This window comes from Natator depressus, chromosome 6 (assembly GCF_965152275.1).
Source record: "Natator depressus isolate rNatDep1 chromosome 6, rNatDep2.hap1, whole genome shotgun sequence".
Taxonomy (NCBI): Eukaryota; Metazoa; Chordata; order Testudines; family Cheloniidae; genus Natator; species Natator depressus.
Window position 1 is genome coordinate 73,846,334 of NC_134239.1, and position 13,562 is coordinate 73,859,895.

At 44.5% G+C, this 13,562-nt stretch overlaps 1 protein-coding gene across 2 annotated transcripts in view; it reads left to right on the forward strand.

Moving 5' to 3' along the window:
• KATNBL1 (katanin regulatory subunit B1 like 1) overlaps positions 1-13,562 on the forward strand; it is a 55,512-nt gene that overhangs the window by 18,164 nt on the left and 23,786 nt on the right. The window contains exons 3-4 of one of the 2 annotated variants that reach the window (XM_074955729.1): positions 16-193; positions 13,416-13,540. In XM_074955729.1, the coding sequence (XP_074811830.1) occupies positions 13,430-13,540 (111 nt within the window). In that variant the 5' untranslated portion in view covers positions 16-193; positions 13,416-13,429. The remainder of the gene's footprint in view (positions 1-15; positions 194-13,415; positions 13,541-13,562) is intronic. The other variant, XM_074955728.1, reaches the window with a different exon arrangement.

Genomic DNA, 13,562 nt, shown 5'->3' on the forward strand with positions numbered 1-13,562 from the left:
AACTTTTCTTTTTAGATTTGAGCAATTGATGGGAAAATCTATTGCAGCTGACTCCAGCTAAAATGATGACCAGAAATCACAAATGGAATAGCCACAATAACTTCTGAAGAGCAGTATAAGCTAGTTTTAAGTAGAAAATACGAAGTTTTTTATATATACCAAGTTCTGATAACAGTGAAGTGAAACACTTCAGGTATGTACTTTTGTAAAGTGCTTCTAGAACTTGTAAGCAGGGCATCTTGTTTCTTGATTTGCACAAAATGGCTTGGACAGAAACCTGTCCTAGAATTCAGTTTTTGGACTCTGAAGTGGTCTACACTGGCAAAATATGGGAACCCATAATTTACAATGGATACATACTCTTTTACCAGAGATGCCTGAACCCTGCCTACGCTGCATCTTCTACCAGTAGATAATTGTAAGTCCCATTTTTGTCAGGGTGACCAAGCCAAAGTCCTGTACCTTAAGTATGAGACTCTTTCCTCTAGGAATGTCATGCTCTGTATCAAGTGACTTGGACAAATGTTAAATAAGTAGTAAGTGTAAAACTCAGCAGACTAGCCCACACGCTAACACCCGAACCAGAGCACTATTCCTGTTGTGAGCAGTCTGACAGAGTGTGTGTCTTCACTGCAAAGTTAACTTAAGTTATAACTCGTGTAGCTCTGAGCCTGACTCCATCCATGCAAAAATCTGAAGCTCAAGTGTGGTGCTTTAAACAAGCTAGCTGGCCTGTCAGGGGGTATGGATTGAAGCTCAAGTACTACTACTACTACTGCCTGCTCTGTGGTGAGAGCTAGAGAGTATTAAAAATATTATATAAACCCATCCTACAAAACAATCTTGAAATTGAGTGGTGATTTTTTCAAATCTAGACACATACACATTTATGATTTATCCTGTTAGAAATGAACATTAATTCAAAAGGCATTTTCTACAACACCTTAGAAAATACTGTTAGTACTGAATAGGCCAATGATGTCCCAAATACTCCTAAGGGTATGTCTACACTACGGAATAAGGTCGAATTTATAGAAGTCGTTTTTTTAGAAATCGGTTTTATATATTCGAGTGTGTGTGTCCCCACAGAAAATGCTCTAAGTGCATTAACTCGGCGGAGTGCTTCCACAGTACCGAGGCTAGAGTTGACTTCCGGAGCGTTGCATGTGGGTAGCTATCCCACAGTTCCCGCAGTCTCCGCTGCCCATTGGAATTCTGGGTTGAGATCCCAATGCCTGATGGGGCTAAAACATTGTCGCGGGTGGTTCTGGGTACATATCGTCAGTCCCCCCTTCCCTCCCTCCCTCCATGAAAGCAAGGGCAGACAATCATTTCGCGCCTTTTTTCCTGAGTTACCTGTGCGGACGCCATACCACCGCAAGCATGGAGCCCGCTCAGGTAACCGTCACCATATGTCTCCTGGGTGCTGGCAGACGGGGTACTGCATTGCTACACAGTAGCAGCAACCCATTGCCTTGTGGCAGCAGACGGTACAATACGACTGGTAGCCGTCATCGTCATGTCCAAGGTGCTCCTGGCCGCGTCGGCTGGGAGCGCCTGGGCAGACATGGGCGCAGGGACTAAATTTGGAGTGACTTGACCAGGTCATTCTTTTTAGTCCTGCAGTCAGTCCTATTGAACCGTCTTATGGTGAGCAGGCAGGCAATACGGATTGCTAGCAGTCGTACAGTACCATCTTCTGCCGGACAGGCAAGAGATGACGATGGCTAGCAGTCGTATTGTCCCATCTTCTGCCGGGCAGGCAAGAGATGAGGATGGCTAGCAGTCGTACTGTACCATCTTCTGCCGAGCAGCCATGAGATGTGGATGGCATGCAGTCCTTCTGCACCGTCTGCTGCCAGCCAAAGATGTAAAAGATAGATGGAGTGGATCAAAACAAGAAATAGACCAGATTTGTTTTGTACTCATTTGCCTCCTCCCCCATCTAGGGGACTCATTTCTCTAGGTCACACTGTAGTCTCTCACAGAGAAGGTGCAGCGAGGTAAATCTAGCCATGTATCAATCAGAGGCCAGGCTAACCTCCTTGTTCCAATAAGAACAATAACTTAGGTGCACCATTTCTTATTGGAACCCTCCGTGAAGTCCTGCCTGAAATACTCCTTGATGTAAAGCCACCCCCTTTGTTGATTTTAGCTCCCTGAAGCCAACCCTGTAAGCCGTGTCGTCAGTCGCCCCTCCCTCCGTCAGAGCAACGGCAGACAATCGTTCTGCGCCTTTTTTCTGTGCGGACGCCATACCAAGGCAAGCATGGAGGCCGCTCAACTCACTTTGGCAATTAGGAGCACATTAAACACCACACGCATTATCCAGCAGTATATGCAGCACCAGAACCTGGCAAAGCACTACCGGGCGAGGAGGCGACGTCAGCGCGGTCACGTGAGTGATCAGGACATGGACACAGATTTCTCTGAAAGCATGGGCCCTGCCAATGCATGCATCATGGTGCTAATGGGGCAGGTTCATGCTGTGGAACGCCGATTCTGGGCTCGGGAAACAAGCACAGACTGGTGGGACCGCATAGTGTTGCAGGTCTTGGATGATTCCCAGTGGCTGCGAAACTTTCACATGCGTAAGGGCACTTTCATGGAACTTTGTGACTTGCTTTCCCCTGCCCTGAAGCGCATGAATACCAAGATGAGAGCAGCCCTCACAGTTGAGAAGCGAGTGGCGATAGCCCTGTGGAAGCTTGCAACGCCAGACAGCTACCGGTCAGTTGGGAATCAATTTGGAGTGGGCAAATCTACTGTTGGGGCTGCTGTGATGCAAGTAGCCCATGCAATCAAAGATCTGCTGATATCAAGGGTAGTGACTCTGGGAAATGTGCAGGTCATAGTGGATGGCTTTGCTGCAATGGGATTCCCTAACTGTGGTGGGGCCATAGACGGAACCCATATCCCTATCTTGGCACCGGAGCATCAAGCTGCCAAGTACATAAACCGCAAGGGGTACTTTTCAATAGTGCTGCAAGCTCTGGTGGATCACAAGGGATGTTTCACCAACATCAACGTGGGATGGCCGGGAAAGGTACATGACGCTCGCATCTTCAGGAACTCTGGTCTGTTTCAAAAGCTGCAAGAAGGGACTTTATTCCCAGACCAGAAAATAACTGTTGGGGATGTTGAAATGCCTATATGTATCCTTGGGGACCCAGCCTACCCCTTAATGCAATGGCTCATGAAGCCGTACACAGGCAGCCTGGACAGTAGTCAGGAGCTGTTCAACTACAGGCTGAGCAAGTGCAGAATGGTGGTAGAATGTGCATTTGGACGTTTAAAGGCGCGCTGGCGCAGTTTACTGACTCGCTTAGACCTCAGCGAAACCAATATTCCCACTGTTATTACTGCTTGCTGTGTGCTCCACAATATCTGTGAGAGTAAGGGGGAGACGTTTATGGCGGGGTGGGAGGTTGAGGCAAATCGCCTGGCTGCTGGTTATGCGCAGCCAGACACCAGGGCGGTTAGAAGAGCACAGGAGGGCGCGGTACGCATCGGAGAAGCTTTGAAAACCAGTTTCATGACTGGCCAGGCTACGGTGTGAAAGTTCTGTTTGTTTCTCCTTGATGAAACCCCCCCGCCCCTTGGTTCACTCTACTTCCCTGTAAGCTAAGCACCCTCTCCTCCTCCCTTTGATCACCGCTTGCAGAGGCAATAAAGTCATTGTTGCTTCACATTTATGCATTCTTTATTCATTCATCACACAAATAGGGGGAAGACTACCAAGGTAGTCCAGGAGGGGTGGTGGAGGAGGGAAGGAAAATGCCACACAGCACTTTAAAAGTTTACAACTTTAAAATTTATTGAATGACAGCCTTCTTTTTTTTTGGGCAATCCTCTGTGGTGGTGTGGCTGGTTGGCCGGTGGCCCCCCCACCGCATTCTTGGGCGTCTGGGTGTGGAGGCTATGGAACTTGGGGAGGAGGGCGGTTGGTTACACAGGGGCTGTAGTGGCAGTCTGTGCTCCAGCTGCCTTTGCTGCAGCTCAACCATACACTGGAGCATACTGGTTTGATCCTCCAGCAGCTTCAGCATTGAATCCTGCCTCCTCTCATCACGCTGCCGCCACCTTTCAGCTTCAGCCCTCTCTTCAGCCCACCACTTACTCTCTTCAGCCCACCACCTCTCCTCCCGGTCATTTTGTGCTTTCCTGCACTCTGACATTATTTGCCTCCACGCATTCGTCTGTGCTCTGTCAGTGTGGGAGGACAGCATGAGCTCAGAGAACATTTCATCTCGAGTGCGTTTTTTTTTTTTTTCTTTCTAATCTTCACTAGCCTCTGGGAAGGAGAAGATCCTGTGATCATTGAAACACATGCAGATGGTGGAGAAAAAAAAAGGGACAGCGGTATTTAAAAAGACACATTGTATAAAACACTGGCTACACTCTTTCAGGGTAAACCTTGCTGTTAACATTACATACATAGCACATGTGCTTTTGTTACAAGGTCGCATTTTGCCTCCCCCCACCGCGTGGCTACCCCCTCAACCCTCCCCCATCCCTGTGGCTAACAGCGGGGAACATTTCTGTTCAGCTGCAGGCAAACAGCCCAGCAGGAATGGGCTCCTCTGAGTGTCCCCTGAAGAAAAGCACCCTATTTCAACCAGGTGACCATTGATTATATCTCACTCTCCTGAGGATAACACAGAGAGAGAAAGAACGGATGTTGTTTGAATGCCAGCAAACATACACTGCAATGCTTTGTTGTACAATGATTCCCGAGTACGTGTTACTGGCCTGGAGTGGTAAAGTGTCCTACCATGAAGGACGCAATAAGTCTGCCCTCCCCAGAAACCTTTTGCAAAGGCTTTGGGAGTATATCCAGGAGAGCCGCGAATGCCAGGGCAAAGTAATCCTTTCACATGCTTGCTTTTAAACCATGTATAGTATTTTAAAAGGTACACTCACCGGAGGTCCCTTCTCCACCTGCTGGGTCCAGGAGGCAGCCTTGGGTGGGCTCGGGGGGTACTGGCTCCAGGTCCAGGGTGAGAAACAGTTCCTGGCTGTCGGGAAAACCGGTTTCTCCGCTTGCTTGCTGTGAGCTATCTACAACCTCGTCATCATCATCATCTTCTTCATCCCCAAAACCTGCTTCCGTATTGCCTCCATCTCCATTGAAGGAGTCAAACAACACGGCTGGGGTAGTGGTGGCTGAACCCCCTAAAATGGCATGCAGCTCATCATAGAAGCGGCATGTTTGGGGCTCTGACCCGGAGCGGCCGTTCGCCTCTCTGGTTTTCTGGTAGGCTTGCCTCAGCTCCTTCAGTTTCACGCTGCACTGCTTCGGGTCCCTGTTATGGCCTCTGTCCTTCATGCCCTGGGAGATTTTGACAAAGGTTTTGGCATTTCGAAAACTGGAACGGAGTTCTGATAGCACGGATTCCTCTCCCCATACAGCGATCAGATCCCGTACCTCCCGTTCGGTCCATGCTGGAGCTCTTTTGCGATTCTGGGACTCCATCATGGTCACCTCTGCTGATGAGCTCTGCATGGTCACCTGCAGCTTGCCACGCTGGCCAAACAGGAAATGAGATTCAAAAGTTCGCGGTTCTTTTCCTGTCTACCTGGCCAGTGCATCTGAGTTGAGAGTGCTGTCCAGAGCGGTCAAAATGGAGCACTCTGGGATAGCTCCCGGAGGCCAATACCGTCGAATTGTGTCCACAGTACCCCAAATTCGACCCGGCAAGGCCGATTTAAGCGCTAATCCACTTGTCTGGGGTGGAGTAAGGAAATCGATTTTAAGAGCCCTTTAAGTCGAAATAAAGGGCTTCATCATGTGGATGGGTGCAGGTTTACATGGATTTAATGCTGCTAAATTCGACCTAAAGTCCTAGTGTAGACCAGGGCTAAGACAGTAAAGGAAGCTGACTCATAAGTGTGACATAATTGAGGACAGCTAACAAATTGTCATAGTCCGAGTCTTTACAAAAGGCCTAAAAACTGCACAGATGTGCATCCAAAGGACCAAGAAATCTCCAGTAATCAATACCTGTAAAACCAAAATGCTGTTGGGCTCTAACATTATGAATTTTGTCAGTCAAAGATAAGTTACTTTTATTATTAAAGGAGTTCACTTTGAGCATTAGTGCAACATGCAGAAATGATTCAGCAGTGCTAAATTAGATTGCTGTACAAGTTACCCTTTTGGCAATAAATTAAAAATGATCATTCTAAACTTACTTAAAGCCTCCTTGTACTCTCTTCTTTTTAATATGAAAGTGAATAATAAGACCAGATGCTCTCGACTGGAATTCTGATCTATGACAATTTTCAGTTGCTTTCAAACCACGAACTGTGCTCTCCTTAAGGAGTGACAATCAATGACACTTTTTCATCTGACTCTTATAAAGATTAATGTGGTCTTCAGGGGAGTCTGTCACTTGATTTAATATGGGGGAATCAACAAGAATATTTGTGTTTGTGAACAGATACTATGAATGTTATAGTGGAGTGGAAGCTTAGAAGATAGAAGAAATTGCTGATTAAAATAAACTAGGGATGAAGGTTTAATATATTAAGTGGAATGACACTAAACAATGTAAAATACAAAAAAGCAATGTAATGTGCTCTTAGAGATTTGTGTTCGATAATAAATTACTAGTTTGTCAATATCTGAAGTGACCAAGTCTCATCATGGATTTTCAAGGTGACCTGCAGAATAGTAAGGAGCACAGGGGTGCTAGAACAGGGGAGGCCAAGGGGCCATGGCCCTCCTACTTTTTGTCATGGGCCAGCCCCTGCCCCTCCTCTTCCCCCCCCCCCCCCCCCCAAGGTGGGCACGCACACACACCCCAGGCAGGCTGGAAGCCGCAGCTGGGCCATGGTAAGAGACACTTGGTCAGCTGTGGAGAGCCGCAGACCCTCCACCTGCCCTGGGTGGGGGGCCTGGGTGCAGGGACACGGGCCAGTGGCTGCTCTTGAGGGCCCCCCCACCCTGGCCAGGTGGTGGGCCCCAGGCTCCCTGGCCCAGCTTGGCGGGTCCTTGGGTGGAAGAGGGGGAGAGTGCTGGGGCACGGAGGGGGTGGTGCCTTGTGGGCGCCCCCCCCCACATTTTGAGGAAGAATCCGTCGCCCCTGAAAGAGGATGTATACCCCTTTGGTTTGTGATGTATAAAGGAAGCGCAGAATGACTTCTTGCCCACCTCAGAATAAAAAACTCTCTGGTTTTTAACCCTAGAAATATCTGACATGTATAGGCTGGCAGTCTTAGTTTTGCTAGAGAATGCCTCCTTGCTTTCAGGTGGGTTTGTGAGCTTTTCTAGCCTTTAACTGAAGAGGTGAGGGTTTTGAATCTTTAACAAAGAGGCTTTCTTACAGCTGTTTGTCAGATGTCAGTGTTTCCAGAAACAAAACTGAACCTTTAACAGTGAGAATAAAAATTACTCCCCATTCAGTTAATCAGGTTTCATTTGCATATTGTCTGTCATGAACTCGTTCATTTTTCAATATTTAAACCTACTAGCTTTCCAGTTATCCATAGTCTTTCATGTAAAGCAGAATAGACAGTATCTGAAATCTAATTGTAAAAAGGGGGGAAAGCAATAAATATTTTTTTTATTTCTTTACATGTCAGATAATTTTGGCTAGATCACAGACAGTTACCCAACTTGGGTAAAATGCCAAGGCAAAGTTTTAGATCAAAAACACTCACTGACGGAGAGAGGCAATGTTTGATAAATTGAATTATGTAGAACTTGGAAATGTGATTAGTTTAGTGGATACCATTTCTGTTTAGGATCACATCCTTAGAGTTTTGCTGAATAGACTAAGTATGTGAAACTGTGCCCAAGCTGCTTAATTTCTTATACACTTCACAACCAAAGCCATGGCTGGGATCTGACTACCTCCTGCCCCCAAAATGTGGACTTCCAGTAACCTGCAAGGTAAAGCCACTTATTCCTCTTTATACTCCTGTACCTTCCTTACCCCCCTGCCCCAAATTGGAAAGATCTTTCTAAGAGTAGATTTCCTGCTGATGCCCTCATTTGACAAGAATGGGAGTGAAACCCTGCTGTGGGCTTCCAGTACCTTATTCTGAGTTCTTATGCCCCAGAATACATTGGCTTCAGGCTGCTGCCATTACCCCTTCTGTCTGTTCAAGATAGCAAAAAACTTAGGGGGGCATGGTGTCCCACAAGAGGAAAGAGAGGTTGACATGTCATCCAACACTCAATAGGCTTGTGCACTAGGGTTTAGTTTAGGGTGACCAGATGTCCCGATTTTGGGGGCTTTTTCTTATATAGGCACCTATTACCCCCCCACCCCCGTCCAGATTTTTCACACTTGCCCTCTGGTCACCCTAGTTTAGTTCTACATTAATAAAACTCAACTTTATATGGGGTTCAGCTTTTATTATGAAAGGTTTGCATAGATCAAATAAGATAATGCTTTCAAATTTAAGTGTGCTCTCTCCCTAACACTTGCATGTAACTTCCATCAATCTTAATTTATTATGTTCTCCTGTGCAAGTTACTGTTTTGAACTAATAAGACTCGGCTGCTCTCTTGTCACAAAGGGAACATTTAAAAATAATCCAAGTGTCTAGATTCCAAACTGTTGTCTGTGACCCTTCTAAATGATGTATCAAAACATAAAACTAATTCTGTACAGGATAATTATAGTATCAGTGACTTGAGCATCGAACTAGCTACCTCCTGAAGAGTAATGGAACAGTAAGCATTAACTAAAAGTGGTAAAAGTATGTTGTTTGGTCATTTTAGATTTAAATTTTAAGCATTCCAAAGATCCACACTGAAGGTGGGGAGGGAGGGGGGCAAAGCAGGGGCTATGTGGGTTTGTTTTGGACTTGTTTGGGTTTTTTTTTCTATTTAATGAATGAGTTGTTCATCAAAGAATTGAGACATCATTTGGTCTATTGGAACAATTGCACTGTTGAACTGCAACCCAGGTAAACATGTTCTTAGATTAAAGGTGAACTGAATTTCTTCTTTTAAAAGCACAGTTGCAAAAAATGGCTTAATATGTTAATCCAAACCACAAGTATCATTTCAAGATTACAAATAAATATACTTTAATGGAGAAGCTTGCCATGGCCTACATGTACAGTTGCGTGCCTTTCTTGTAAAAATTAGTGGCAGCATAAACAGAAGAGAGCCTACATTTCTTATGCTTGTTTTGAGGCTGTCAGATTTTACAGGAGAACAGAACCTTGAACTTGGATTTTAGTGTGTAAGTGAAGGAACCCATTCCTCTTTTAAATATTTTGTTCTAAAATGTATGTATTCCTAATTATTAAGAGACATGAATACACAAATTATGGTCATTAACATTTTGTATGTATTATAAAAATATTTCAGTTGATATGAACATGTTTATTTTTCTTATTATCCATTTGGTACTAATAGTTCTTAAAGAATGGCTGTAGTTGTGTAAATACTTCTTAGTTTTGGAATAACTGGCCACTTAGGGATCTGGGGCAAAGTTTGGGGATTGGTCCTGCTTTGAGCAGGCGGGTTGGACTAGATGACCTCCTGAGGTCCCTTCCAACCGTGATATTCCGTCTGTGAGTAGTCCACTTGGGTAATATCACACCTGAGCAGGACCTGCAAGTAAGTACGGTGAAAAGTTAGATGTTTGGAGTATCAACATACTTGTCTTTGTACAGATATTATTGTAAAATCTTTAATTCTTATCAGATGAGTGTCCTGAAAATTGATTAGCTTTAAGAATTTGCTACAAGCACCAAAGTCCCTTAAAAACCCTGACCTAACTTTTGTTTCTAAGTAGCATTTTTTTTTTAACATCTACCTTCAAAAAACATGATTCTCTGCACAGACGTATTCCAAACTTCACACTGGAGCAGTTTTATAACTGTAAAAAGGTCCAGAAAGTAGATTTAGGATAGGAAGAGATCACTTATAAATATATGATCATCTCAAAAGGAAGATGCAGAATTATTATTAAATAAAATTCCCAATTAATGCAATTCAAAAACAATGGCTAAAGGCTGGCAACTGAGAAATGTTCCATTTATTCAAGATATATTTATGGATTCTACTGTGGTAATTTATAAACAAAGTGTTAGTGGAGCTCATTCTCTATGTAACACTATTAAAAGTGACAGTTTTTATTGGATGAATGTTTTTTATTTTTGCTTACTTTTTTTTTCTTTTAAAAATTAACCTTCAGCAAATCTTTCAGAATGGAAAGTCGATCCATTATTACTATGAGGTGGTCAGTTGTTTTCTGGGGCAAACTGTTTATTTTTCATTTTACTGCTGAACTTCATTCCCTAACCCAGAGATTTGGCATATGTTATTACACGGCTTGCCTACATGGGAACACCCAAGAAAGTTAATCTGAAATAACTAGGGGTATGAAGTGAATAACAAAGTGACTGAAGCTGAACTGAATTAAGGCTCCTTAATTCTGAAGCCTGGTCTACACTGAGGGGGTGGGGGTGGGAGTCGGTCTAAGTTACGCAACTTCAGCTACGTGCATAATGTAGCTGACGTTGATGTACTTAGATCTACTTACTGCGGTGTTTTCACTGCGGTAGGTCAACTGCTGACGCTCCCCCATCGACTTTGCCTGAGCTTCTCGCTCCGGTGGAGTACCGGAGTCGACGGGAGAGCGCTCGGTGGTCGATTTATCGCGTCTTAACTCGACGCTATAAATCGATCCCCTCTGGATTGATCACTCCGGAGGTAAATGTAGACATGCCCTGAGTGAGGGTGTTCACACCGTGATTTAATGTGGTCTAACTAATCCACTTCAGATTCACACCCTTAGTTATTTCAGATGAATTTTCCTGGATATCCCCAGATTATCTTCCTACTTCAATGGCACTGTGATGTCATTGACCAAACTGATATGCTATTGCAGGGATCAGCAATCTTTGGCGCACGGCCTGCCAGGGTAAGTCCCCGGGCAGGCCGGGCCGGTTTGTTTACCTGCCAGCTCCCACCTGTGGATCCAGCAGGTAAACAAACCGGCTCGGTCCACCAGGGAGCTTACCCTGGCGGGCCGCATGCCAAAGGTTGCCAATCCCTGTGCTATTGTATCAACAGCTTTCACAGAGCGTGTGTGTTGGGTGGGGTTTTTTTTTGTTTGTTTGGTTTTGTTTTTTTTATTGATCAAGCATATAGTACCCTTATGATTGATTTTAGACTACTTAATTAGGTTTATGCTGTAGGGCATTCATTTCTAACTGTGCCACTGGTGGCTTTCTTATATCTTTAATTTTTGCATGTTACATATACATTTACGTAACAGGTAATGTAAAAGGCACTACTATTAAACAGAATATTTAAATACAATATCTAATTATTGCTAATTTTATTACACCATTTGTGTGAAAGAATACTGTCAGGAATAGATTACATAATGAACGAAGATGCTCATGTTCACATCTAACAGTGAAACAAGCAAGTTTTTCCAGAGTAAGCAGTAGTCACAGCTCACCTCCTGCCCACGTATCGTCAGCTGTCATGGGTTTGTAGGCATCACAGCAGAGGCGAGTCTTAATTGAATGCTGTTGAAAGGTGCCACACACAGATCTCAGTTTATCTCTAGAATGGGTACTGTGCAAACAGTAGACGTCCAAACTTCACCAGCCTACCTTGCCACAGCATTTCAACCTTCATCTACAGCAGGGATGGGCAAACTTTTTGGCCCAAGGGCCACATCTGGGTATAGAAATTGTATGGCGGTCCATGAATGCTCACGAAATTGGGCTTGGGGTGTGGGAGGGGGTGAGGGCTGTGGCTGGGGATGTGGGCTCTTGGGTGGGGCTGGGGATGAGGACTTTAGGGTGTAGGAGGGTGCTCCGGGCTGGAGCACGGGGTTGAGGTGCGGTGGGGTGGCTATGGGGTGCAGGCTCTGGGCAGCGCTTATCTCAAGCGGCTCCCGGAAGCAGCGGCGTGCCCCGCCCCCTTCCAGCTCCTACACGGAGGTGAGGCCAGACATCTCTGCTGCACGCTGACCTGTCTGCTGCTCCCGAAGCTCCCGTTGGCCGCACTTCTTGCCCCTACGCATAGGAGCCATAGGGGGTAAATGCTGCTGCTTCCAGGAGCTGCGTGGAGTGGCCCCGACGCTGCTCCCCATCGGAAGCTCGAGGGCCAGATTAAAACGGCTGGTGGGCCAGATCCAACCCATGGGCAGTAGTTTGCCAACCCCTGATCTACAGACTGCCTTCTAAGGGTGAAGGGGGAGAGTAGCCTTGAGCTTTCTCTGTTGAAGCTGCTAACAAAGATATTGATTGTAATGTTTTATGAACAAATAAACTAATTTCCCATCATATTTTTAATACTTGTTTGTTTAATCATTAGCACTTCAGTTTGTTTAAACAGTAAAGTTCTTCTTATGGGCTGGTATCTAACATACTGTAAGATATTGTAACCTTATGAATGCATTCTTCTGCAGTGGATTTTCCGTGTGTAGATAAATACCACATTCTCTGGTCCATGGATTTCTTCGATGTGGTGTCCTATTCATAATACACTTGTCATTTTTCTGTAATATTGTATGCAACAAGTAAAAATTTAAACATACCTGGTAGGCACTTTCTACAGAACCGTTTGGCTATTGTACTTATTATTGACAAATACTTGCATCTCTCTACAGTTGGCGTGTTCTTCTAGGCAATGTATGGGGAGGGAAGCTATAGGTTTTAAATTAAATGAATTACCCAGTGTCCATTTATAACCTAATGTTGCATGCTAAAAACTAGTAATGAAAAGATTTGAAAGATCAGTGAACTTGAAGCTGGCGCCTACCTACCAAATCTGGGTAGGTCTTTGTTATGGGTGACTTACATTTTGACCCTACCTAACTTCCTCCTTCACCTCCACTCACCCTAAACCCCCCCCCACCATTTTGTCTTCCCTCTTGCATACAGGTTAGATGTTCATTTTTCCCTTCTGAATCTCTTGCATCCAATTGCTGTCTGTGTTTTCTTTCCTGGTAGAATTGTTTAGATTTTCTTCTAGATGGTAGCCCTGTGAGCTAGTAGCAGAAATGATTAACTAGTTTGAAATCAAATTAACACTTTTTTTAATGAAATATTAGCCATGCAGTTTTGTTAATTACTTATTGTTGCCAGGTGTTTATCCGAAGTTTGTTGTTTTGTATGGCAGCACCAGTCTTCCAAGTGCCTTAGATAAGGTTCCTCCCACTAACTGCTTACAAAACAAGTAGACGAAGGGTGGAACTTCAAATGTTCTCCATGACTGCCACCCGTGATAAGACCTCATTTTAATGTCTGCTAAATAATGGCACCCCTACATTTTGTAAATTACCCAGAATGTTTTGTGGATTTGTATAGTTATTTTAATTTGTCTTAACAATCTCTAAGATCTGTAGGTAAAAAAACTGAATTTTTAAAATTCACTGACGTTTAAAAATTCAATTCTCTAATTTGTAAATTGTCTTGAAAACTAGGGATTTAGGAGATTATGGCATCTGAAGCCCACAATGTTAGAAAATGGAACCTGTTGCATACCAAGGGCCATCACATTGATCTCAGAAAAAGGATCTCTCATTCCACTAATAAGAACATGAAGGAGGTAAGTTTATTTACTTTGTTAC